This window comes from Oncorhynchus masou, chromosome 1 (genome assembly GCF_036934945.1).
Source record: "Oncorhynchus masou masou isolate Uvic2021 chromosome 1, UVic_Omas_1.1, whole genome shotgun sequence".
Lineage (NCBI taxonomy): Eukaryota > Metazoa > Chordata > Actinopteri > Salmoniformes > Salmonidae > Oncorhynchus > Oncorhynchus masou.
In genome coordinates this window covers 54603627-54627090 of record NC_088212.1, presented here as the reverse complement: position 1 = coordinate 54627090, position 23464 = coordinate 54603627, and the positions used below count along the sequence as shown (strand labels likewise).

Here is a 23464-nt window from a genome sequence, read left to right as displayed (position 1 = left end):
GCACCTTGCTCCGCACTGACGCAAACCCAATATTTCCCACTGGGGTATAGAAAGCTTTGCACTAAGCACAGCCAAATCCACTCCTACATCTTCCAGTTCTCTTTACAGCTGTTTTTCAGCCTTTCAGCTTCAGCACGTCTTAAGCCTCTTCACAAATGGTGAGTATGCTACATACTTTGTTTATTTTCTTTATTCTACATTACATTTGTCATACAAGTTATCTTATTAATCTAAATGGTTGAAGCAGCCTTACTTCGTTTTGTGGAAATATTTTCATTTATTCAAACTGCATGCTGGATAATGTGTTGTAATTCAGCAGCCGAGTTGTGCGCTGTCCATGGTACCGAAATCGAGCTGCATAGCGCTGCTCCACACACAGAAACTTTTCACAACTCGCATTCACATGGCAATCTCTGAGCAAAAGATGCATTCAGTTCAATCAAATAGAAAACTTGTTTCGTTCGATCTTTTCCATTCAAGTAGGGCTATTTCTATTGAATGTATTTGTTTTCATTTTAAGAAAAACGAAATCAGATATAGACTATATGCAAGGTGGTAGACAAAAGACGCAGAAACGCTCTCTTTTCCCCCCTTTTTTTTTTACTTCAACCTAAATGTAGCATGTTTGTGTTTAGAAATCCCGCGCTTTCTTACATTGCTTTGTTTCCTCTTGGTTAGGATATATATGCGGAGATAGTAATTTGTATTTCTGCACGCCCGGGTCCTCTCAGAGATGTAGCCTGATGCCGGTGATCATACATGCCTGCCAGGGAGAGGGGAGCTGTCAAGAGCCCGGCAGCTTGTCTATTGCCCATAAAAATCAGTGGCTGTGTGGAGCTGAATGACATGGGGGAAATGGGGCGTAAAATTAAAGAATCTCGCAGTAACAGCGAACAGGAGAGGCAAACCCCCGCAGACCGTGATCTGAAGCCCAGAGCTGCGGAGCCAAAACATGCAACAAAGGGCTTTTAAAAATACTGCAGAAACACCCACCGCTGCTGCATTTTTATTGTAGGTGATTAGCCCATATTTTTTATTTGAAAATAATAGCGCTAAAATAATCGAAATCTCAATTCATAGCCTATTAGTGCTAACACTGAGCTTGCAAATGCATCTTAAAGTGTTTCTGTTTGTATAGCCTTTTATATGATTTTTTTTACCCCTTGTCTTGTGTGATGAGCTTCATCTGTAAATGACATGTTGCAGGATTTCTCCGAGCAGAGAGAGATGGCCAAACAACCGGCCAGTGCTCCTACCGGTTGTAACCCGTTGCACCAGCCGGAGGGAGTTTCAGCAAACAAACCGGATAATGCCTTTAACCAAACGCCCGCAGCATACCCGGCCCCTCAGCCAGCACAATCCAACGAGAGCAAAACTTTCTGTCCCACGGAAAATAAACCAGGAGAACCGGGAGAAGTAAAAGTCTATGGGACGTTTAAAAACGCCGCTCTGCCGGTGCCTGGATCCGTGGCTGCTCTCTCAGCTGCCCGGGATATCCCTGTCCAGTACGGGGACCCGCTTAGGGTCACCAGGGATGAAAACAATGCATCGGGCAACTGGACCACCATGAGCCAGACCACCATCATTCTGGGCGCAGATGGCAACACGTCTGTTCAGCCTGGCGCGGTGATGGGGGTAAGTGGGCTCAAACGAATTGTTTCGATACGGGGAGCATCGTCCAAACAACCGGGGTCAGGAGAGCTTAGGGGGTGGGGTGGACTACAAGACGAACCGTGGTTTGGAGTGAGTGGTGATCTATCTGACATGCAACCTGTATTGCCTATTAGGATAGGGGATTGGCTGTGGTGTTATCGGGTCTTTCACGGATAAGGAAGCCGAGGTGGGGGTGACATACTGCGGCTGAGGAGAAGTTGTAATTACGGTCCCATGGGACTCCTTCTGAGATAGTCCGGCACTGGAGACTGCTGCTGAGGGCTGATTTGAGAGAATGTGAGCTATATAGCATATTCAAGTGAGTTTCCATTTGCAGTGGCCAGATGCAGTGACCAGAGGTTACAATTGTCTATGGATCAGGGTTAGAATTCACCAATATAATAGTTGAGAAGAATTCCCAGTTATTATGGCAAATGATCAAAATATAGAACGGAAAAGGTAGGCTATTTATTTCGATGTTCTGACCCTCTGCATTTGGCTAGAGTAGGATACCTATTTGATTAAATTTTGTCAACAAAAGTTGGCCTAAATCGGCGTCGTGAAAGTGCTGAATGGACGGAATCTTCCCACTGCAGTGAGATAAAGGAATAGGCCTACTGTAAGATGGTTGTTTGTGTATCAGCCTACAGTAATGGTATATCCCCCGCACTACGCTGCTCCGTGTGTCAGGTATGGATAGAAACCCCGCATCATGCTCTCTCGGGATTGGTCTCGGTAAACCCATGACAGCGCTTGGTAATGGGTTACATAAGGCTGCGGATTCTGCCCATTGTTACAATCCCCGCGAGGGCATTCCTCGCCACTCTCCTCTTCTCTCTCCACTCCTCTCATTCTCCTCTTCCTCCGCGCGCCAGCCTGACAGTGTTCCATTGATAAGCTTGTTCCTTTCTCCCTCTACCCCTATTGGCGGGGAATCAGAAATAAGGAAATTGGAATTATCTGTATTTATGAATGTTCATATGAATTTGTCCTGTCATGTTTTAAAATGCTCACATCAATCAAAGAGTGTTGTTCCGGAGAGGATTATGTGTGTTGAGGCGGGTTGTATTCGTATGTTCTGACTGTTGCAAATAGCCTATACTTGTGGCTAATTTGATAGATCGAATAAAGAAACGAATCCTTCGCCCAGTAAGGCAGGAGGTTTGGGATCTGAGACGTTTTAATGATTGGCTATAGTAAATGTAAGTCCTATATGGTTCTTAATGTACATGAAACCCAGCACTAAAATCCACTAATTTTCCCAGGAGGAAGACGAGGACGAGAGTGGAGATGAGAATAAGGCCAGGGGAAACTGGACTAATAAATTGGATTTCATCCTGTCCATGGTTGGCTATGCGGTGGGACTGGGAAACGTGTGGAGGTTTCCATACCTTGCCTTCCAAAATGGTGGAGGTAAGGAGAGTGTTGAGTTGAGAATGTACCCGCACTGCAAATGTCACTAAAGTTGTAAATGCAAAAGCACCTAAATGCGGAAAAGAAATAACACTGATTCCACAACTGATCAATGTTATTTTTAATTTGATACTCCATTGCTCCGCAATGATATATGTATATGTTTGACATCACGCATAATTGATATGAACGAAATTGACGATGTAATTAAATTCGAGGAACAAAATGGGAGTAAGTCGACTTAATTGTGATTTTATCCTGGATGATTTCTATTGTTGTTTTGCCATTGTGTGAACACCAGTATGCTTAATGTATTATCAAACGAAAATACATCACTTTAATTCATTCACTTGCTAGGTTATATCATTGGAGTTTAAATTAGTGTCGGGAAAAAAAAAATTTCACTCAAGTTTTTGACTGCCTTTTCTTCTCTAAAGGAAATAGCGACTTTTTATTAAGACACGTTTTCCAAACAGTTATAGAAAGCGTCTAGCTAGCATTATTTTTCAGCGTCTAAGAGCCTACTCTTTTTCGTGGATTTTAGTTAAATTATTTAGGCTTTATGATTGATAATCACTTCGGTAAACAAAATATTATTTATATATTTGTTTTATTATTACTAGGCCTATCTTCATTTCAATTTAGTTTGGTCTACACTACGCTTTATTATATTCTAGCTACCTTATACAACTAATTAAGCTACATGTAAGGGAGGCAAATAAGTATAACCCATTTAGATATGTCACATGTATTTCATTATTACCTGCCATGCATAATCTGTTTAATTCCATGAGAAAAGCATTCGGATTAAGTCTGTTATAGCCATTTTTTTAAATCATGTGAGCCAAGTTTGAGTAATCTCTTTTCACTTATACCTGTGCGCTACTTTGAAATACTTCCCCGTTTCCCTGTGTATATAGGTGCTTTTTTGATCCCCTACCTTATAATGTTGTGCCTCGCCGGGATCCCTATCTTTTTATTGGAGGTTTCCCTGGGTCAGTTTGCCAGCCAGGGCCCCGTGTCCGTGTGGAAAGCCATCCCGGCTCTGCAAGGTAAACTGCGCATATACAAGCTGCGATCCAAACTCATAAAGTAACGTATTTAAAACTAGTAACATACACTAACTTCAGAAAAAAATGAAAACGACTTATTATGATATAATTACTTTGATCACGCTCCTCTGCCTGCTTAAGAGTAATTTACATATTTCGTCTCATTTATTTATTTTAGGTTGCGGGATTGCCATGTTGATAATATCTGTCTTGATAGCCATATACTATAACATTATTATGTGCTGGACACTGTACTACCTGTTCGCTTCGTTGAAGGGCTCACTGCCATGGGCTAACTGTAAGAACGAGTGGAACACGTTGGACTGTAAGGACAAAGACATGCTTCTCTTAGGTAAGACCACAATGCGCCAGAACGCACACACGCTCTCATGCATGCGCACACACACATACACCTAAGCACCCCCTCACCATTGCGCAATGCGCAACGCACCCCTTAGCTAAGGACTCTTGCCTGTAACCTTCCCTATAGTGTAGAGTGGCGGGTTATTTGAAGCATTGTTTTCTAGTTTCATATACATCCAAAAGTGCTACTTTTGCTTACTAGGTTTATTGTATTGATTTTTATATTTATTCTGTGGGTCTCAAGTTCTTTTTGTCAACTGTGTGTAGGCTACAAATGTGTGATATTTAAAAAAAAATCTTTATTCTAATCTAATCTATATAATGAGCAAAAAGCAGTTCTACAAAAGGTGTATTTGAAAGATTACGGTGTAGGCTCAGTAGACAAATTAGTTTTTGCATTTGTGCAATTATGAGTAATTGATTTTAGGTTACATTGGGTTACAATTCATTTAAAAAAAAATAAGATAAATTGATAAAAGAAAGGCTCGCAGTATGACCGGATAATTTTCTCCCAGATGCATGGGGGAAAAAAACGAAATTTGATTTAAGAAAAGGCCATTTTTGTCTGTTGCATTTCAGTGGATTCAGCACTAAAGTTGCTTGCTTGACACATTTACAAGTAGTGGAGTTGCTGCAGTGCCGCAGTGCGCGCCAGACTGCCCTCTCGTGGTCATAGTAAGAGTTACAGTAACTGTCGTCTCCCTGGTCTCTCTCTGTATCGTTGAATAGCATTGATGCTGTGTCAACCCGTAGCTTTCATTGGTAAGACAACAAACTTATGATCATCATACAAAGCAAAACTAGATCTACTCTTGTCAAACATGCTGAACGTTTCTATGTGTATTCTAAGACTAGGCTACATTTGATATAATCTTAAAACATATTGGGAAAAAGGTTATATCATAATAAGCACAATTTGTATTTAAAGTTCTGTTAAAAGAAAAATAACCATTACACGTAAAGAAAAAACATGCTTCACCCATACAGTGGATGAGTGGCTTTCATCTGAGAATAGAGGACATTTCCTGTAATGAGTATCAAGTACAGTATGTAAAGAACAGTAATATGTAAAGCATGGCAGAGATCACTGTTTTTGGTGTATGAACCAGTGTGCTGGGCAAGGATCTATTCTACATTATACCCACCACCTGAGAAAACCAGATTGTTTTTAAACCAGATTGTAAAGAGGTCTGTTTGTTCCTGTTGAGATGTCTTTTTTTATCTGATTCGATACAGGCTATGTAAGTCTGTCTGTCTGTCTATCCTGGTTGACATGTGTTGGTTTCTGGTTGTGACAGACACGTGTATCCTCCATGATAAAAACATCACCTCTGTAAAGAACAGCTCGTTCTGTCTGTCGGCTCAAGCCATTGGAAACCTGACCAAACTGGTTAACATGACCTTTCCGGATAACAAAACTTACGTCAGCCCCAGCGAGGAGTACTTCAAGTAAGTCAAATCAAAGTTTATTTGTCATATGCACAGGATACAGTGTAGTGTACACAGTATAATTAAATGCATACTTGCAAGCTCTCCTCTCAAACAATAAAACAGCTAAAAAAGTATTAAATGAAAATATAGTTTAAAAAATGTAATAACAATAAATAAATAACTTGCATCAGAGTTACAGAGGTTCTATGTTTGAAGTTGGCCTGCTGGCTGAGGATACTTGTGGTTTCTCATACTATACTGTAAATGTTGGTTTCCTTTCTAAAAATAATTAGGGCACAGTTATTGGGCTATATAGACACAATTGTTTCCCGCTATTGATTGATATGAAGGAATAATACATGTCAGATCTGAAATAACTGTTTTATATTTCCCTCTGGCTTTCTTGATGTCTCTCTCTCTCTCTCTCTCTCTCTCTCTCTCTCTCTCTCTCTCTCTCTCTCTCTCTCTCTCTCTCTCTCTCTCTCTCTCTCTCTCTGTCTCTGTCTCTCTCTCTCTCTGGCTCTCTCTCTCTGGCTCTCTCTCTCTCTGGCTCTTTCTCTCTGGCTCTCTCTTTGGCTCTCCCTGTGTGTGTGTGTGTGTGTGTGTGTGTGTGTGTGTGTGTGTGTGTGTGTGTGTGTGTCCCATAGGTACAATGTCTTGCACATCTCCAAAGGGATAGAGTACCCTGGAGACATCCGCTGGCCCCTCGCAGGCTGCCTGTTGCTGGCCTGGTTGATAGTCTACCTCTCCCTGGCCAAAGGAATCAAGTCATCAGGGAAAGTAAGATAAATATCTCACTCTCTACTCATGTGGTACCTCCTTTGAATTTGAATAATGTCCCCCTGTGAAATCCCAGAACCATAAAATAAAGTTTGTAGTTCTGTGAATTATTATGTAATGTTGCCCTCTAGACGGTTTGTTCTTGAACTAAAAGTGTTGAATCAGTGCACTTATCACAAAACCTGCTAACTCTCTCTTCGTTTCGTTCTTCCTCTCCCCTCTCCGAGGTGGTGTATTTCACAGCTACGTTCCCCTATGTGGTTCTGGTTATTCTGTTGTTCAGAGGAGTGACCCTCCCAGGGGCTGGTGACGGCATCCTCTACTTCATCACACCCAAGTGGGAGAAACTCAATGATGCTAAGGTATACATACACACACGTACAGTTGAAGTCGGAAGTTTACATACACCTTAGCCGAATACATTTAAACTCAGTTTTTCACAATTCCTGACATTTAATCTTAGAAAAATCCTAAAAATACCCTGTCTTAGGTCAGTTGGGATAACCACTTTATTTTAAGAATGTGAAATGTCATAAAAATAGTAGAGAGCATTATTAATTTCAGCTTTTATTTCTTTCATCACATTCCCAGTGGGTCAGAAGTTTACATACACTCAATTAGTATTTGGTAGCATTGCCATTAAATTGTTTAACTTGGGTCAAACGTTTTGGGAAGACTCCCACAAGCTTCCCTCAATAAGTTGGGTGAATTTTGGCCCATTCCTCCTGTCAGAGCTGGTGGAACTGAGTCAGGTTTGTAGGCCTCCTTGTTCGCACATGCCTTTTCAGTTCTGCCCACACATTTTCTGTAGGATTGAGGTCAGGGTTTGTGATGGCCAGTCCAATACCTTCACTTTGTTGTCCTTAATCCATGTTGCCACAACTTTGGAAATATGCTTGGGGTCATTGTCCATTTGGAAGACCCATTTGCGGCCAAGCTTTAACTTCTTGACTGATGTCTTGAGATCTTGCTTCAATATATCCACATAATTTTCCATCCTCACGATGCCATCTATTTTGTGAAGTCCACCAGTCCCTCCTGCAGCAAAGCACCCCCACAACATGAGGCTGCCACCCCCGTGCTTCACGGTTGGGATGGTGTTCTTCAGCTTGCAAGTCTCCCCCTTTTCCCTCCAAACATAACAATGGTCATTATGACCAAACAGTTCTATTTTTGTTTCATCAGACCACAGGACATCTCTCCAAAAAGTATGCTCTTTGTCCCCACGTGCAGTTGCAAACTGTAGTCTGACTTTTTTATGGCGGTTTTGGAGCAGTGGCTTCTTCCTTGCTGAGCGGCCTTTCAGGTTATGTCAATATAGGACTTGTTTTACTGTGGATATAGATACTTTTGTACCAGTTTCTCCAGCATCTTCACAGGGTCCTTTGCTGTTGTTCTGAGATTGATTTGCACTTTTCGCACCAAAGTACGTTCATTTCTAGGGGAGAGAATGCGTCTCCTCCCTGAGCGGTTTGACGGCTGCGTGGTCCCATGGTGTTTATACTTGCGTACTATTGTTTGTACAGATGAACGTGGTACTTTCAGGCGTTTGGAAATCGCTCCCAAGGATGAACCAGACTTGTGGAGGTCTACAATTTGTTTCTGATGTCTTGGCTGATTTCTTTTGATTTTCCCATGATATCAAGCAAAGAGGCACTGAGTTTGAAGGTAGGCCTTGAAATACATCCACAGGTACACCTCCAATTGACTCAAATTATGTCAATTAGCCTTATCAGAAGCTTCTAAAGCCATAACATAATTTCTGAAATTTTCCAACTCGTTTAAAGGCACAGTCAACTTAGTGTATGTAAACTTCTGACCCACTGGAATTGTGATACAGTGAATTATAAGTTAAAAAATCTGTCTGTGAACAATTGTTGGAAAAATGTATTGTGTTAATTATGCACAAAGTAGATGTCCTAAGCGACTTGCCAAAACTATATTTCGTTAACAAGAAATTTGTGTAGTGGTTTAAAAACGACTTTTAATGACTCCAACCTAAGTGTATGTAAACTTCTGACTTCAACTGTAAGGGCGCGCAGGCACACAAATAGACTGACACACACATGCGTTCACACACACACACATTTCTCCACCCATCCCTCTGTCTCTAAAAGTGATTGTGGATGTGTGTGTGTTACTCTAGGTTTGGAAGGATGCTGCCACCCAGATTTTCTTCTCTCTGTCAGCAGCCTGGGGAGGCCTCATCACACTGTCTTCTTACAACAAGTTCCACAACAACTGCTACAGGTAAGCACTTCTCACTGTGCTGCTTAACAGCTTTGCTTCCTTCCATATATGACCGCCCGAATCCTCTGTCTCGCAATCACACGTGACTGCCCCCGTAATCACACGTGACTGCCCTCTTGACAACATCGTAGCCAGCTGCGCCACCGTAAAACTAGCAACTTCGATGGTACGGGTAGAGACATTTCAAACTGAGGAGTGAGGTTACCAATCCAATCCATTACATACGGATAAATAAGAAGTTGCATCACGATATTCACACTGTTACATTTTCCATGGCAAAAATAAAACGCGACGCAGACTAAAAATTATTGTCATCACAGCAACCTGCTTTATGTAACATACTGTGTTATGTAGCTTTGAAAGTAAACACGTGACTCTATGACAACATACGGTTATTTTAGCAAGGGTCGTCAAAATGTATAAAAGGTCAAAAATACAGTTCTGATAAATGTAACAGCTGTATAATGAAGTAAGATACTCAACACTTGTTAGATTTTGAAAATCAATCAAATATTGACAGCACATAAACTATGATATAATTACATCACAATGATAATATATATATATAATGTATAAATATATACCATACAGTACCAGTCAAATGTTTGGATACACCTACTCATTCAAGGGTTTTTCTATATTTTTACTATTTTCTACATTGTAGAATAATATTGGAGACATCAAAACTATGAAATAACACATATGTAATCAAAAAGTGTTAAACAAATCAAAATATATGTTATATTTTAGATTCTTCAAAGTAGCCACCCTCTGCCTTGATGACAGCTTTGCACACTCTTGGCATTCTCTCAACCAGCTTCTTGAGGAATTATTTTCCAACAGTCTTGAAGCAGTTCCCACATATGCTGAGCACTTGTTGACTGCTTTTCCTTCTCTCTGCGGTCCAATTCATCCCAAACCATCTCAATTGGGTTGAGGTCAGGTGATTGTGGAGGCCAGGTCATCTGATGTAGCACTCCATCACTCTCCTTCTTTGTGAAATAGCCCTGACACAGACTGGAGGGTCATTGTTCTGTTGAAAAACAAATGCTAGTCCACCTATTCGCAAACCAGATTGGATGGCGTATAGCTGCAGAATGCTGTGGTAGCCATGCTGGTTAAGTGTGCCTTGAATTCTAAATAAACCACTGACAGTGTCACAAGCAAAGCACCCCCACACCATCACACCTTCTCCTCCATGCTTCACGATGGGAACCACACATGCAGAGATCATCCATTCAAAACAAAACTCTCAAATTTGGACTCATCAGACCAAAGAACGGATTTCCACCTGTCTAATGTCTATTGCCCGTGTTTCTTGACCCAATCAAGTCTCTTCTTATTATTGGTGTCCTTTAGTAGTGGTTTCTGTGCAGCAAATTGACTATGAAGGCCTGATTCACACAGTATTCTCTAAACAGTTGATGTTGAGATGTGTCTGTTACTTGTGCTCTGTGAAACATTAATTTGGGCTGCAATATAAGGTGCAGTTAACTCTTAATGAAATTATTCTCTGCAGCAGCGGTAACTCTGGGTCTTCCTTTCCTCTGGCGGTCCTCATGAGAGCCAGTTTCATCGAAGCGCTTGATGGTTTTTGCGACTGCACTTGGAGAAATGTTAAAAGTTCTTGACATTTTCCAGATTGACTGACCTTCATGTCTTAAAGTAATGATGGACTGTCGTTTCTCTTTGCTTATTTGAGCTGTTCTTGCCATAATATGGACTTTGTCTTTTACCAAATAGGGCTATCTTCTGTTTACCACTTCTACCTTGTCACAACAGAACTGATTGGCTCAAACACATTAAGGGGGAAAGGAATTCCACAACTTAATTTTTAACAAGGCACACCTGTTAATGTAAATGTATTCCAGGAGACTACCTCATGAAGCTGCTTGAGAGAATGCCAAGAGTGTGCAAAGCTTTCTTCAAGGCAAAGAGTGGCTACTTTGAAAAATCTCAAATATATTTAAAAAAAATGTAAACTCTTTTGGTTACGACATGATTTCATGTGTTATTTCATAGTTTTGATGTCTTCACTATTATTCTACAATGTAGAAAATAGTAAAAATAAAGAAAAACCCTTGAATGAGTAGGTGTGTCCAAACTATTGACTGGTATTGTGTACATATATGTATATAGCTATAGGATATTGGGCCTATAGGAATTCTAGCTACTTTTGAAGCACACGTTGTGCTCTAGAAAGTAATATTTAAATCTGTAAAGATTTTTTTTTTATTATAAAGGCTAAAATGTTGATACAAAAACCGGAAATTGAAATTACAGTCATTTGTGTAATGTTAGGTTTCTACATTGTGTAAAAGCAATACCTATTGAGGTGCATTACATAGAAACTTCCAGGGGCGCAACACTGGGGGGTCATGTCTCCCTTACATTCTGAAATTGCATTTTTGTCTCCCCTCAGTTTTATCATTTAGATGTGAAACAAAAGCGGCATCGGTTCGCTTTAGTACCATGCGGACACCTCAGAGTGTCAGGTAGGCTGGATTTAGTACAGACAGGCTGTGTGAAAGCTTCTGGAGGAGTGGCTGGACCAGCATGGGAGAGTTAAGCATAGTTCAGTGTGTATGTGGTGTGCTCTTTCACCATGTTGTAAAAGCAATCAGAGCAGAAACTGACTACTTTTTAGTTGCCTCATGTAACTGCTGTTTAACTTATCATTTTTTTTTAAACTAGTGTTTATCCACAGTAGTGAGCTAGTATTGTAACTGACTGTAATGTTAGCTAATGTTTCAGCCCCTCTCGACTGAGGTGAATGAATTAGCTGCGCTAGCTAGTAGCTACCACAGCCAGGCTGTTATTACTATCTAACAAGGTGTTGTTTGTATGGACATGTTTTATAGCCTTTGTTTTGTCACGTTTCAACAGAAGTAAATGAACTTGGCTAGCTTTTGCCAGTTGATGTACCGCTAGATAGAGAGAGAGAGAGATGGCCAAAAGTTGGCAAACGTTAACTATTATTTTTTGCCTCAATCACACTAGGCCTGAATCAAACAATCAGCCAAACAATTGAAGATTGCTATTGTCACCTTTTTTCAGTGCTTGAGTTTTTATTAGTCAGATTGGTAATGTCACAATATTGATCTGTCAGTTTCCCTAGCTAATTCCATACTTTTGACACTGACAGAGTAATAAACCGCTCTAACATTACAGGCTTCACTGTCACGGTGCACAGTAGAGGTCTTCCTCCCACTCCTGCCTGCACCCTCAGCTTTTCATACTGCACTGCTGGCTTTCTGTCCGACTCCCACCCGCTACCGCAAGAACTGGTCCCAAACCCAACTGCAGTCCCGCAATGTTATTTTAGGCTTATGTGACACAGCTAACTTTCCAGCCATGTTCCCAGCAATTTTGCGTCCTACAGGCAATATCAAATGCGTAAAAAATAAATGAAGGAAATAGGTTAAATTACCAGAGATTCTCACATCTGTATTACTGGGCAAGATCAGCCAATATGCTAGATGTAATTTGAAGAGAGCAGAGTTGGAGAGAAATTCACTTTCTCTTGAGCTATTTTTATAGCCTACCTTTAAGGAGTGGAAAGATTTTCAGATTGCTAAATATGGGTGATCAATATTTAGGCCTTTCTAGGCAATGTAGTAAACTATAGCCTAACCATAGGCCTATTTAGGAAGTACACTTTCTTGGAAAGATAACTGCCCCGTGCTTGTCCGGTCCATGGATAGGCTATAGCCTACTCTATTTAATTGACACCACACACGCACCTGATCGCGTATGGCTACTGAACTTGAAGCAGCAAGAATGATGACAGCGACACTTGCTACGTTTTGCATAGGTTTATAGGATAGAGCCTACCTTTTAGGAGGACGATTTGCTGGCAGAGACAAATAAATGGGTAATCAATACTCAATGAAAATGAAAACGCGCAACGCTGGCTCTCCATAGTAGACTGACCTATGTGCGCGTTGTGCCTTTTCTTTTTCAACGAAGATGACATTTTTTGATTGCACTTCGACTCACGTTGGTTGAGCACCCTCCACTTCTTTCCATTCTCAATATATATTTACAGACACTGTAGTAAACTACAGTTTAATAATATTTCAGTTAATTTCATATTTAAGTGAACTGTCACGTGATTCTCCGCCCATGTGGGCAGCCTACTCTATTTCAAGGCCACACATACTAGGCGCACACATACTAGGCGCATTTGAACCCTCACGCTCAACTATGAGAGGGAGGCGACTGAGGTTGAAGCAGCGAATTCTGTGTAAATAATTAGAAAAATATGTGGTTTTAATACAATAGGTAGGCTAACACATACAAAACAGACCGTTTCCAAATAATCTGTGGGACAACAAAAATACAATATTTTCATCCCAAAGTCTGTTTGACCGCCCGCTCCCGCAGACCGTACATTTAAACTACAGGACAGCAGATTAAGTTTAAAACTATAGTCTGGGATCTGGGAATAATGGTCATTTCAATTATTGAACCATTGATTCTATTCTTGGATAAAATAGTGTATAAATGTACACCAAGGTAATTCTGTATACTGGAGAGTGAAATAACTGTGTAACCAAGCATTTATAGCGGTTAAGAAATGCATTGCCATTATTTGTAAGGTTGGTTATCCTCCCACAATGTCAAATTATGTATCACTAGCATATATTTTTACCAGATTAAAGGTATATACTTGGCAACTTTCATAAGGTCTGGATGCCTTATATGGAATACAGTAGGACAAAAGGAGTCTGAGAGAAATCTATTTAGGCAATCCCTAGCTGCTGGGCTGTTCAGTCCTGGCCCTGGGGGTCTGCCATCATGTGGGGTGTCACTCTGGCCGTAGCCTAACACACCCGGAACCAATAATGAATGTTTCACTAAATCACATTTTTTTCGTCACATGCGCTGAATAGAACAGGTGTAGACCTTACCGTGAAATGGTTACGTTACAAGTCCTTAATCAACAATGCAGTTCAAGAAATAGAGTTAATCAAACATTGACTAAATAAAGTAAAGTTTAAAAAATCAAATCAATCACAAGGTAACACAATAAATGTACATCACAATAACGAGGCTATATACAGGGGTTACCTGTACCGAGTCAATGTGGGGGGAGTACAGGTTAATCAAGTTCATTTGTAAAGTGACGATGCATCGATAATAAACAGAGGAGCAGCAGTGTAAAAAGAAGAAGGGGGGGTTAAATGTAAATAGTCCGGGTGGCCATTTGATTAGTTTAGTTGTTCAGCAGTCTTATGGCTTGGGGGTAGAAGCTGTTAAGGAGCCTTTTGGTCATAGACTTGGCGCTCCGGTAACGCTTGCCGTGCGGTAGCAGAGAGAACAGTCTATGACTTGGGTGACTGGAGTCTTTGACAATTTTTTGGGCCTTCGTCTGACACCGCCTAGTATATAGGTCCTAGATATCAGTAAACTTGGCCCCAGAATGTACTGGGCCATACACACTACCCTCTGTAGCCCCTTCTGGTCAGATGCTGAGCAGTTACCATACCAAGTGGTAATGCAACCAATCAGGATGCTCTCCATGGTGCAGCTGTAGAACTTTTAATAGGATCTGGGGACCCATGCCAAATCTCTCCTGAGGTGGAAAATGTCTTGGTGTGTTTGGACCATAATAGTTTGTTGGTGATGTGTACACCAAGGAACATGAAACTCTCAACCTGCTCCAATTCAGTCCCGTTGATGTTAATGAGGGTATGTTAATGGGGGTCTTGCTCATATTGAGAGAGAGGTTGATGTCCTGGCACCACACTGCCAGGTCTCTGACCTCCTACCTATAGGCTGTCTCATCATTGTCGGTGATCAGGCCTACCTCTGTTGTATTGTTGCCTACCCTTACCACCTGGGGGTAAGTGGGAAAGGGCTGTGTGGTTGAGATTAAGATTGAGTCATCTGTGGATTTGTTGGGGTGGTTTGCGAATTGGACTGGGTCTAGGGTTTCTGGCATGATGGTGTTGATGTGAGCCATGACTAGCCTTGAAAAGCACTTCATGACTACCAACATGAGTGCTACAGGAAGTAATCACTTAGGCAGGTTACCTTCGCTATCTTGGGCACAGGGACTATGGTGGTCTGTTTGAAACATGTTGGTACTACAGACTCGGCCAGGGAGAGGTTGAAAATGTCAACTTGCCAGTTGGTCCGCACATGCTTTGAGTACACATCCTGGTAATCTGTTTGGCCCCATGGGTTTGTGAATGTTGACCTGTTTAAAGGTCTTGCTCACATTGGCTATGGAGAGAGCGATGACACAGTCGTCCGGAACAGCTGGTGCTCTCATGCATGCTTCAGTGTTTCTTGCCTCAAAGCGAGCATAAAAGGCATTTAGCTCATCTGGTAGGCTTGCGTCACTGGGCAGCTTGCAGCTGGGTTTCCCTTTGTAGTCCGTAATAGTTTTCAAGCCCTGCAACATCCGACTAGTGTCAGAGCCGGTGTAGTAGGATTTAATCTTAGTTCTGAATTGACACTTTGCCTGTTTGATGGTTCGTCTGAGGGCATAGCAGGATTTTTTATAAGCATCCGGATTAGTGTCCAGCTCCTTGAAAGCGGAAGCTCTAGCCTTTAACAGATGTTGCCTGTAATCCATTGCTTCTGGTTGGGAAATGTATGTACGGTCACTGTGGGGACGACGTTGTCGATGCACTTATTGATGAAGCTGGTGACTGAGGTGGTATACTCTTCAATGCCATTGGATGAATCCCGGAACATATTCTAGTCTGTGCAAGAAAAACAGTCCTGTAGCATAGCATCCACGTCATCTGACCACTTCTGTATTGAGTTTATTGAGCTTTGTATGCATCTCTGTGTGTGGAATAAAGGTGGTCTAGAGTTTTTTTCCACTGGTTGCGCATGTGACAGGCTGGTAGAATAGAAGTAAAATGGATTTAAGTTTGCCTGCATTAACGTCTCCGGCCACTTGGCGCTCCGCTTCTGAATGAGCATTTTCTTGTTTGCTTATGGCCTTATAAAGCTGGTCTTTGTGCCAGCACCGGTTTGTGGTGGCAAATTGACGGCTACGAATAATATAGATATACTCTCTTTTTAGATAGAATACCTAATGGTAGCTGTAGACCACACTATCTCAGGTGAGCAATACCTCGAGACTTATTTAATATTAGACATCGTGCACCAGCAGTTATTGACAAATAGACACATCCCCGCGCCCACGTCTTACAAGAGGTAGCTGCTCTGTCCTTGTCACGCCCTGACCATAGAGAGCTGTTTATTCTCTGTGTTGGTTGGGGCGTGATAGTGACTAGGGTGGGTAATCTAGGTGATTAATGATTTATGTTGGCCAGGTATGGTTCCCAATCAGAGACAGCTGTTTATCGTTGTCTCTGATTGGGGATCATATTTAGGTAGCCATTTTCCCCATTGTGTTTTGTGGGATTTTGTCTACAGTTAGTTGCCTGTGTGCACACCAGTAGCTTCACCTTTCGTTTGTACTTGTTTGGTGAGTTTCGGTTAATTAAAATATGTGGAACTCTATGCACGCTGCACCTTGGTCCAATCGTTTCGACGAGCGTGACAGAAGATCCCACCAACAACGGACCAAGCAGCATGCTCGGGGGGAGATGGCATCTTGGTCTATAGAGGAGGTTGAGGAAAGAATAGCGTGGACTTGGGAGGAAGTATTGGAGATGGTATGAAAGCCTGCCTGGGAAGCAGACGGAGGCAGCGAAGGAGGATCAACAACGATTCCGGGGTTCGCAACCAAGACGCAAGCACGAGAGGCAGCCCCAAATATGTTTTTTCGGGGGGCACGCGGGGTGGTTGGCGGTGCCAGTTTCCAGACCAGAGCCAACTCCCCGCACTCGCTTTGAGGAGCGTGTGACCGTTCAGGCACCATGTTATGCGGTGATACACACTGTGTCTCCAGTGCGCATTCACAGCCCGGTGCGCTCGGTGCCAGCTCTCCACACTTGCCGTGCGAAAATGAGCATCCAGCCAGGACGGGTTGTGCTGGCTCAGCGTTGCTGGTCTCCAGTGCTACTCCTCAGACCAGGATATCCTGCACCGGTTCTATGCACTGTGTCGCCAGTGCGCCTTCACAGCCCAGTGCATCCTATGCCAGTGCACCGCACTTCCCGGGCTAAAGTGAGCATCCAGCCAGGACGGGTTGTGCCAGCTCTACGCTCTAGACCTCCAGTGCGCCACCACAGTCCAGTACGTCCTGTGCCTCCTCCCCGCACTCGCCCTGAGGTGTGTGTCATCAGCCCGGTGCCAAAATGCGCCTCCACAGTCCAGAGCTTCCGGCAACATTTCACAGTCCGGAAACTCCAACGACGGTCCACTGTCCACAGTCCGGAACCTCCAACAACGGTCCACAGTCCGGAACCTCCAACGATGGTCCACAGTCTGGAACATCCTGAGACGGTCCACAGTCCAGAACCTCCTGAGACGGTCCACGGTCTGGAAACTCATGAGACAGTCTACAGTCCGGAACTTCCTGAGACGGTCTGCAGTCCGGAGCCTCCAGCAACGGTCTGCGGTTCTGAGCCTCCAGCGACTGTCCACAGTCCACAGTCCGGAACCTCCAACGATGGTCCACAGTCCGGAACCTACAAAGATGGTCCACAGTCCACAGTCCGGAACCTCCAATGACGGTCCACAGTCTGGAACATCCTGAGACGGTCCACAGTCCGGAACCTCCTGAGACGGTCTACAGTCTGGAACCTCCAGCGACGGTCTGCGGTCCGGAGCCTCCAGCGACGGTCGGCGGTCCTGAGCCTCCAGCGACTGTTGGTGGTCTAGAGCCTCCAGCGACAGTCTGCGGTCCAGAGCCTTCTGCAGGGGTTCTCAGTCCAGAGCCTCCGGCAACGATCCACGGTCCGGAGCCTCTGGCCACGATCCTTGCACCAGAGTCGCCAAGGAGGATGACGTATCTGCGAGCAGAGTGGGTACTTCGCCCTGCATCGGAGCCGCCCCCGGCGCCCTGTGTCATCCATCGTAGAGAGTTGAGTTATTGACTAAACTGGTGGGGGTCGGGCATGTAGGCGACTCGGCTGGCTGGTCAGTCTGGCTGAAATTTGATATAAAGGATTTATTAATAAAGAGTTGTTAATTTCTCAGAACAAGAATAGACTGACGAGTTTCAGAAGAAAGGTATTTGTTTCTGGCCATTTTAAGCCTGTAATCGAACCCACAAATGCTGATGCTCCAGATACTCAACTAGTTTAAAGGCCAGTTTTATTGCTTCTTTAATCAGAACAACATTTTCCAGCTGTGCTAACATAATTTCAAAAGGGTTTTCTAATGATCAATTTGCCTTTTAAAATTATAAACGTGGATTAGCTAACTCAATGTGCCATTGGACCACAGGAGTGGTGGTTGCTGATAATGGGCCTCTGTACGCCTATATAGATATTCCATAAAAAAATCTGCCGTTTCCAGCTAAAATGTAATTTACAACATTATGTATTTCTGATCAATTTGATATTATATTATTGGACAGGGAATTTCTAAGTGACCCCAAACTTTTAACCCGGTAGTGTACATTGATTTTTGTTTTAAATTAATCTATCCAGCAACAATTCTGTGACAGGTGGATTTAGACCTCACAAAAACAGGGAAATAATGGCTGGAAAAGGGGGAATCCTGAGGTGGGTGGGGCATGCATGTTGCTAGCTGTTTGTTTATTTCCAACATACAATTGTCATCATGAAAATCTGTCTGCTTCATGTTTTGTTTCTTGCCATGATCATTTGAGTGTTGTGATACTGAGTACCGTGACAATATCACAACATATAAACAAGAAGTAAAACTGCTACTAGCAGAGACTGGCACAGTATACTCTCTCCCTTGGTATGAGGCCATAGTTTTCTCACTAGAGGGAACTGTTGAACCACTCCACAAATGTATGCATTTGAATAAGACTGCACAGAAGATAATTCATTTATTTGTTCATACATTTATTCAATATCACACATGACGATGGTCGATAGATATGTAAAAGAAGACATTATTTTAACAAAACCAACTCCTGTGAAACACTTAGAACATCCTTAGGTTATGTTATTATAATGTTTTGACATTTTGACACATTATAACAATTACCAACATATAGCCACTCACTTGAGTGTGATAATACTCCAAAAATTGAGTTCTAGGTTCTCAAATACTGTAAGTGTTACAGACCTGTAACATTTACATCCCTTTCTTGTCTCTCTCTTCTCTTGTTTAGGGACACCATCATAGTGTGCATAGTTAACAGTGCCACCAGTATATTCGCTGGGTTCGTCATCTTTTCCGTCATTGGATTCATGGCCCACGAACTGAAGGTGCCCATTGAGAAGGTGGCTGATGAAGGTAAATGTCACACACATATAGGGTTCATGAAGCATCCATACCTGGGTTCAAATACTTGAAAAATCAAAACACACATAAAGTATTTGAAATGATTTGAAACCTAGGTCTGGTAGGATCAGATAATGTATGACCAGAGATAGAGAGTGGTTTGGCCAATTCTGAAGTGTAATAGCACTGTTTCGATATGCACACAACCCAGGTCAGAGTAGTTAGTTGCTTTTGTTCAGTATTTATTGGCACTTTTGTCTCTGATTATCAATCTGATTTAACACTCGCAGGTCCAGGCATAGCGTTCGTGGTGTACCCAGAGGCTCTGACCAGACTCCCACTCTCTCCGTTCTGGGCCATCATCTTCTTCCTCATGCTGCTGACCCTCGGCCTGGATACCATGGTAATCAAGCCTCAATGTGTGTGTTTGTAGGGCCCTATAAAATCTGTTAAAAAAATGTTGGTCTAATTATGTTTTTTTTCCCTCCAAATTACATTTTCTCTGTTTTGTTTGTGAAGGTTTGTGAAGGTTTTCTCAGGTTTTCGCTCTCAAAATCAATCATAGAAAAACAACAAAATTCAATTTTTTTTATCCACAAGAATGCTTAAACCACATCAGGCAACCACTTTTTAGGGCTATAATAATTCTGAGAAATTTTTATTTTTGGGTGTAGCTACATGTGTGCAAAGCAAGAGCCTTGTTTGGTTAGCAGTGTTTCTGTAGCACACATTATTGCAGTTTGCTAAACAAATCACCACTGGATTGATACAAATAGTCATGATATCACTCTGCCAGGTAGGCATAGGCTACTTTGTAGTTCACATTTAATTGAGAAGGTTTTTGGGAAAGCCTTTCCATCTACCCAGAAGACGGTTATCATTATTAGCATCATCACTAATGGCTACACAAAGTGTTAGATAAACGCACACACAGACAGGGGCATTCTTGCGTTGCCTCTTCAGAAAGTTTAAGGGAAATACTAATCACTGATGCATTTTGTTCATGTCTTATGATAATCTTGGGTAAATGAAATAATTCTCGAATAACTTCAATAAATCAAATCAAATTTATTTATATAGCCCTTCGTACATCAGCTGATATCTCAAAGTGCAGTACATAAACCCAGCCTAAAACCCCAAGCAGCAAGCAATGCAGGTGTAGAAGAATGGTGGCTAGGAAAACCTCCCTAGAAAGGCCAAAAACCTAGCAGAAAACCTAGAGAGGAACCAGGCTATGAGGGGTGGCCAGTCCTCTTCTGGCTGTGCCGGGTGGAGATTATAACAGAACATGGCCAAGATGTTCAAATGTTCATAAATGACCAGCATGGTCAAATAATAATAATCACAGTAGTTGTCGAGGGTGCAGCAAGTCAGCACCTCAGGTGCTGAACAGTTGAAACTGGAGCAGCAGCACGGCCAGGTGGACTGGGGACAGCAAGGAGTCCTCATGCCAGGTAGTCCTGAGGCATGGTCCTAGGACTCAGGTCCTCCGAGAGAGAGAAAGAAAGAGAGAAAGAGCATACTTAAATTCACACAGGACATCGGATAAGACAGGAGAAGTACTCCAGATATAACAAACTGACCTTAGCCCCCCGACTACTGCAGCATAAATACTGGAGGCTGAGACAGGAGGGGTCAGGAGACACTGTGGCCCCATCCGATGATACCCCCGGACAGGGCCAAACAGGAAGGATATAACCCCACCCACTTTGCCAAAGCATAGCCCCCACACCACTAGAGGGATATCTTCAACCACCAACTTACCATCCTGAGACAAGGCCGAGTATAGCCCACAAAGATCTCCGCCACAGCACAACCCAAGGGGGGAGCCAACCCGGACAGGAAGATCACATCAGTGATTCAACCCACTCAAGTGACGCACCCCTCCTAAGGATGACATGAAAGAGCGCCAGTGAGCCAGTGACTCAGCTCCTGTAATAAGGTTAGAGGCAGAGAATCCCAGTGGAAAGAGGGGAACCGGCCAGGTAGAGACAGCAAGGGCAGGTCGTTGCTCCAGAGCCTTTCCATTCACCTTCACACTCCTGGGCCAGACTACACTCAATCATATGACCCACTGAAGAGATGAGTCTTCAGTAAAGACTTAAAGGTTGAGACCGAGTTTGCGTCTCTCACATGGGTAGGCAGACCATTCCATAAAAATTGAGCTCTATAGGAGAAAGCCCTGCCTCCAGCTGTTTGCTTAGAAATTCTAGGGACAATTAGGAGGCCTGCGTCTTGTGACCGTAGTGTACGTGTAGGTATGTATGGCAGGACCAAATCAGAGAGATAGGTAGGAGCAAGCCCATGTAATGCTTTGTAGGTTAGCAGTAAAACCTTGAAATCAGCCCTTGCCATAACAGGAAGCCAGTGTAGGGAGGCTAGCACTAGAGTAATATGATAAAAAATGTTGGTTCTAGTCAGGATTCTAGCAGTTGTATTTAGCACTAACTGAAGTTTAGTTAGTGCTTTATCCGGGTAGCCGGAAAGTAAAGCATTGCAGAAGTCTAACCTAGAAGTAACAAAAGCATGGATTAATTTTTCTGCATCATTTTTGGTCAGAAAGTTTCTGATTTTTGCAATGTTACGTAGATGGAAAAAAACTGTCCTTGAAACAGTCTTGATGTGTTCGTCAAAGAGAGATCAGGGTCCAGAGTAACGCCGAGGTCCTTCACAGTTTTATTTGAGACGACTGTACAACCATTAAGATTAATTGTCAGATTCAACAGAAGATCTCTTTGTTTCTTTGGACTTAGAACAAGCATCACTGTTTTATCCGAGTTTAAAAGTAGAACGTTTGCAGCCATCCACTTCCTTATGTCTGAAATACAGACTTCTAGCGAGGGCAATTTTGGGGCTTCACCATGTTTCATTGAAATGTACAGCTGTGTGTCATCCGCATAGCAGTGAAAGTTAACATTATGTTTTCGAATGACATCCCCAGGAGGTAAAATATATAGTGAAAACAATAGTGGTCCTAAAATGGAACCTTGAGGAACACCAACATTTACAGTTGATTTGTCAGAGGACAAACCATTCGCAGAGACAAACTGATATCTTTAGATAAGATCTAAACCAGGCCAGAACTTGTCCGTGTAGACCAATTTGGGTTTCCAATCTCGCCAAACGAATGTGGTGATCGATGGTATCAAAAGCAGCACTAAGATCTAGGAGCACGAGGACAGATGCAGAGCCTTGGTCTGATGCCATTAAAAGGTCATTTACCACCTTCACAAGTGCAGTCTTAGTGCTATGATGGGGTCTAAAACCAGACTGAAGCATTTCGTATACATTGTTTGTCTTCAGGAAGGCAGTGAGTTGCTGCGAAACATCCTTTTCTAAAAATTTTGAGAGGAATGGAAGATTCGATATAGGCTAATAGTTTTTTATATTTTCTGGGTCAAGGTTTGGCTTTTTCAAGAGAGGCTTTATTACTGTCACTTTTAGTGAGTTTGGTACACATCCGTTGGATAGAGAGTCATTTAACACAGGAGGGCCAAGCACAGGAAGCAGCTCTTTCAGTAGTTTAGTTGGAATAGGGTCCAGTATGCAGCTTGAAGGTTTAGAGGCCATGATTATTTTCATCATTGTGTCAAGAGATATCGTACTAAAACACTTGAGTGTCTCTCTTGATCCTAGGTCCTGGCAGAGTTGTGCAGACTCAGGACAACTGAGCTTTGAAGCAATACGCAGATTTAAAAAGGAGTCTGTAATTTGCTTTCTAATAATCATGATATTTTCCTCAAAGAAGTTCATGAATTTATTACTGCTGAAGTGAAAGCCATCCTCACTTGGGGAATGCTGCTTTTTACTTAGCTTTGTGACAGTTATGTCGTGGAAAATCGGTTCAAATATAACGCTTACAAGAACTTGTGAAATCAAATAGGCTTTTAATACAACGTATAGCAAGGCGGAGTGGTCCGCGGAACACACACCGCTTCCCAGAGCCCCGGCTCCTGTATTTATACACATATAGTATATGGGTCCAACCCATATGCAGATAAACATACTTCCCCTAATTCTTCTGCCCCCATTATCTTTTTAGTTCAGGCTTCCTGCTTGTTCACGCCCAATAACGCCCATATCTGCTTTCCGTCAGATTATAATGGTGGCAAGACCCTTGCTTTGTCCTAAAAATAATATACATTCCTCTATTCTATAGGCCTATGCTTTGGCCCTGCACTTAGCTTAATGCGTTCTTTTGTATGTGTGTTATCTAGGATCAGCAG

General features: G+C 42.5%; 1 protein-coding gene across 1 annotated transcript in view; it reads left to right on the top strand.

The window, feature by feature from the left end:
* Positions 1-23464, top strand: part of LOC135546406 (sodium- and chloride-dependent glycine transporter 2-like) — a 63855-nt gene continuing 40391 nt past the window's right edge. The window contains exons 1-11 of the mRNA XM_064974808.1: positions 1-158; positions 1207-1635; positions 2919-3066; positions 3987-4118; positions 4297-4470; positions 5780-5930; positions 6560-6692; positions 6920-7054; positions 8839-8942; positions 19126-19250; positions 19529-19641. Coding sequence (XP_064830880.1) covers positions 156-158; positions 1207-1635; positions 2919-3066; positions 3987-4118; positions 4297-4470; positions 5780-5930; positions 6560-6692; positions 6920-7054; positions 8839-8942; positions 19126-19250; positions 19529-19641 — 1647 coding nt within the window. The 5' untranslated portion in view covers positions 1-155. The remainder of the gene's footprint in view (positions 159-1206; positions 1636-2918; positions 3067-3986; positions 4119-4296; positions 4471-5779; positions 5931-6559; positions 6693-6919; positions 7055-8838; positions 8943-19125; positions 19251-19528; positions 19642-23464) is intronic.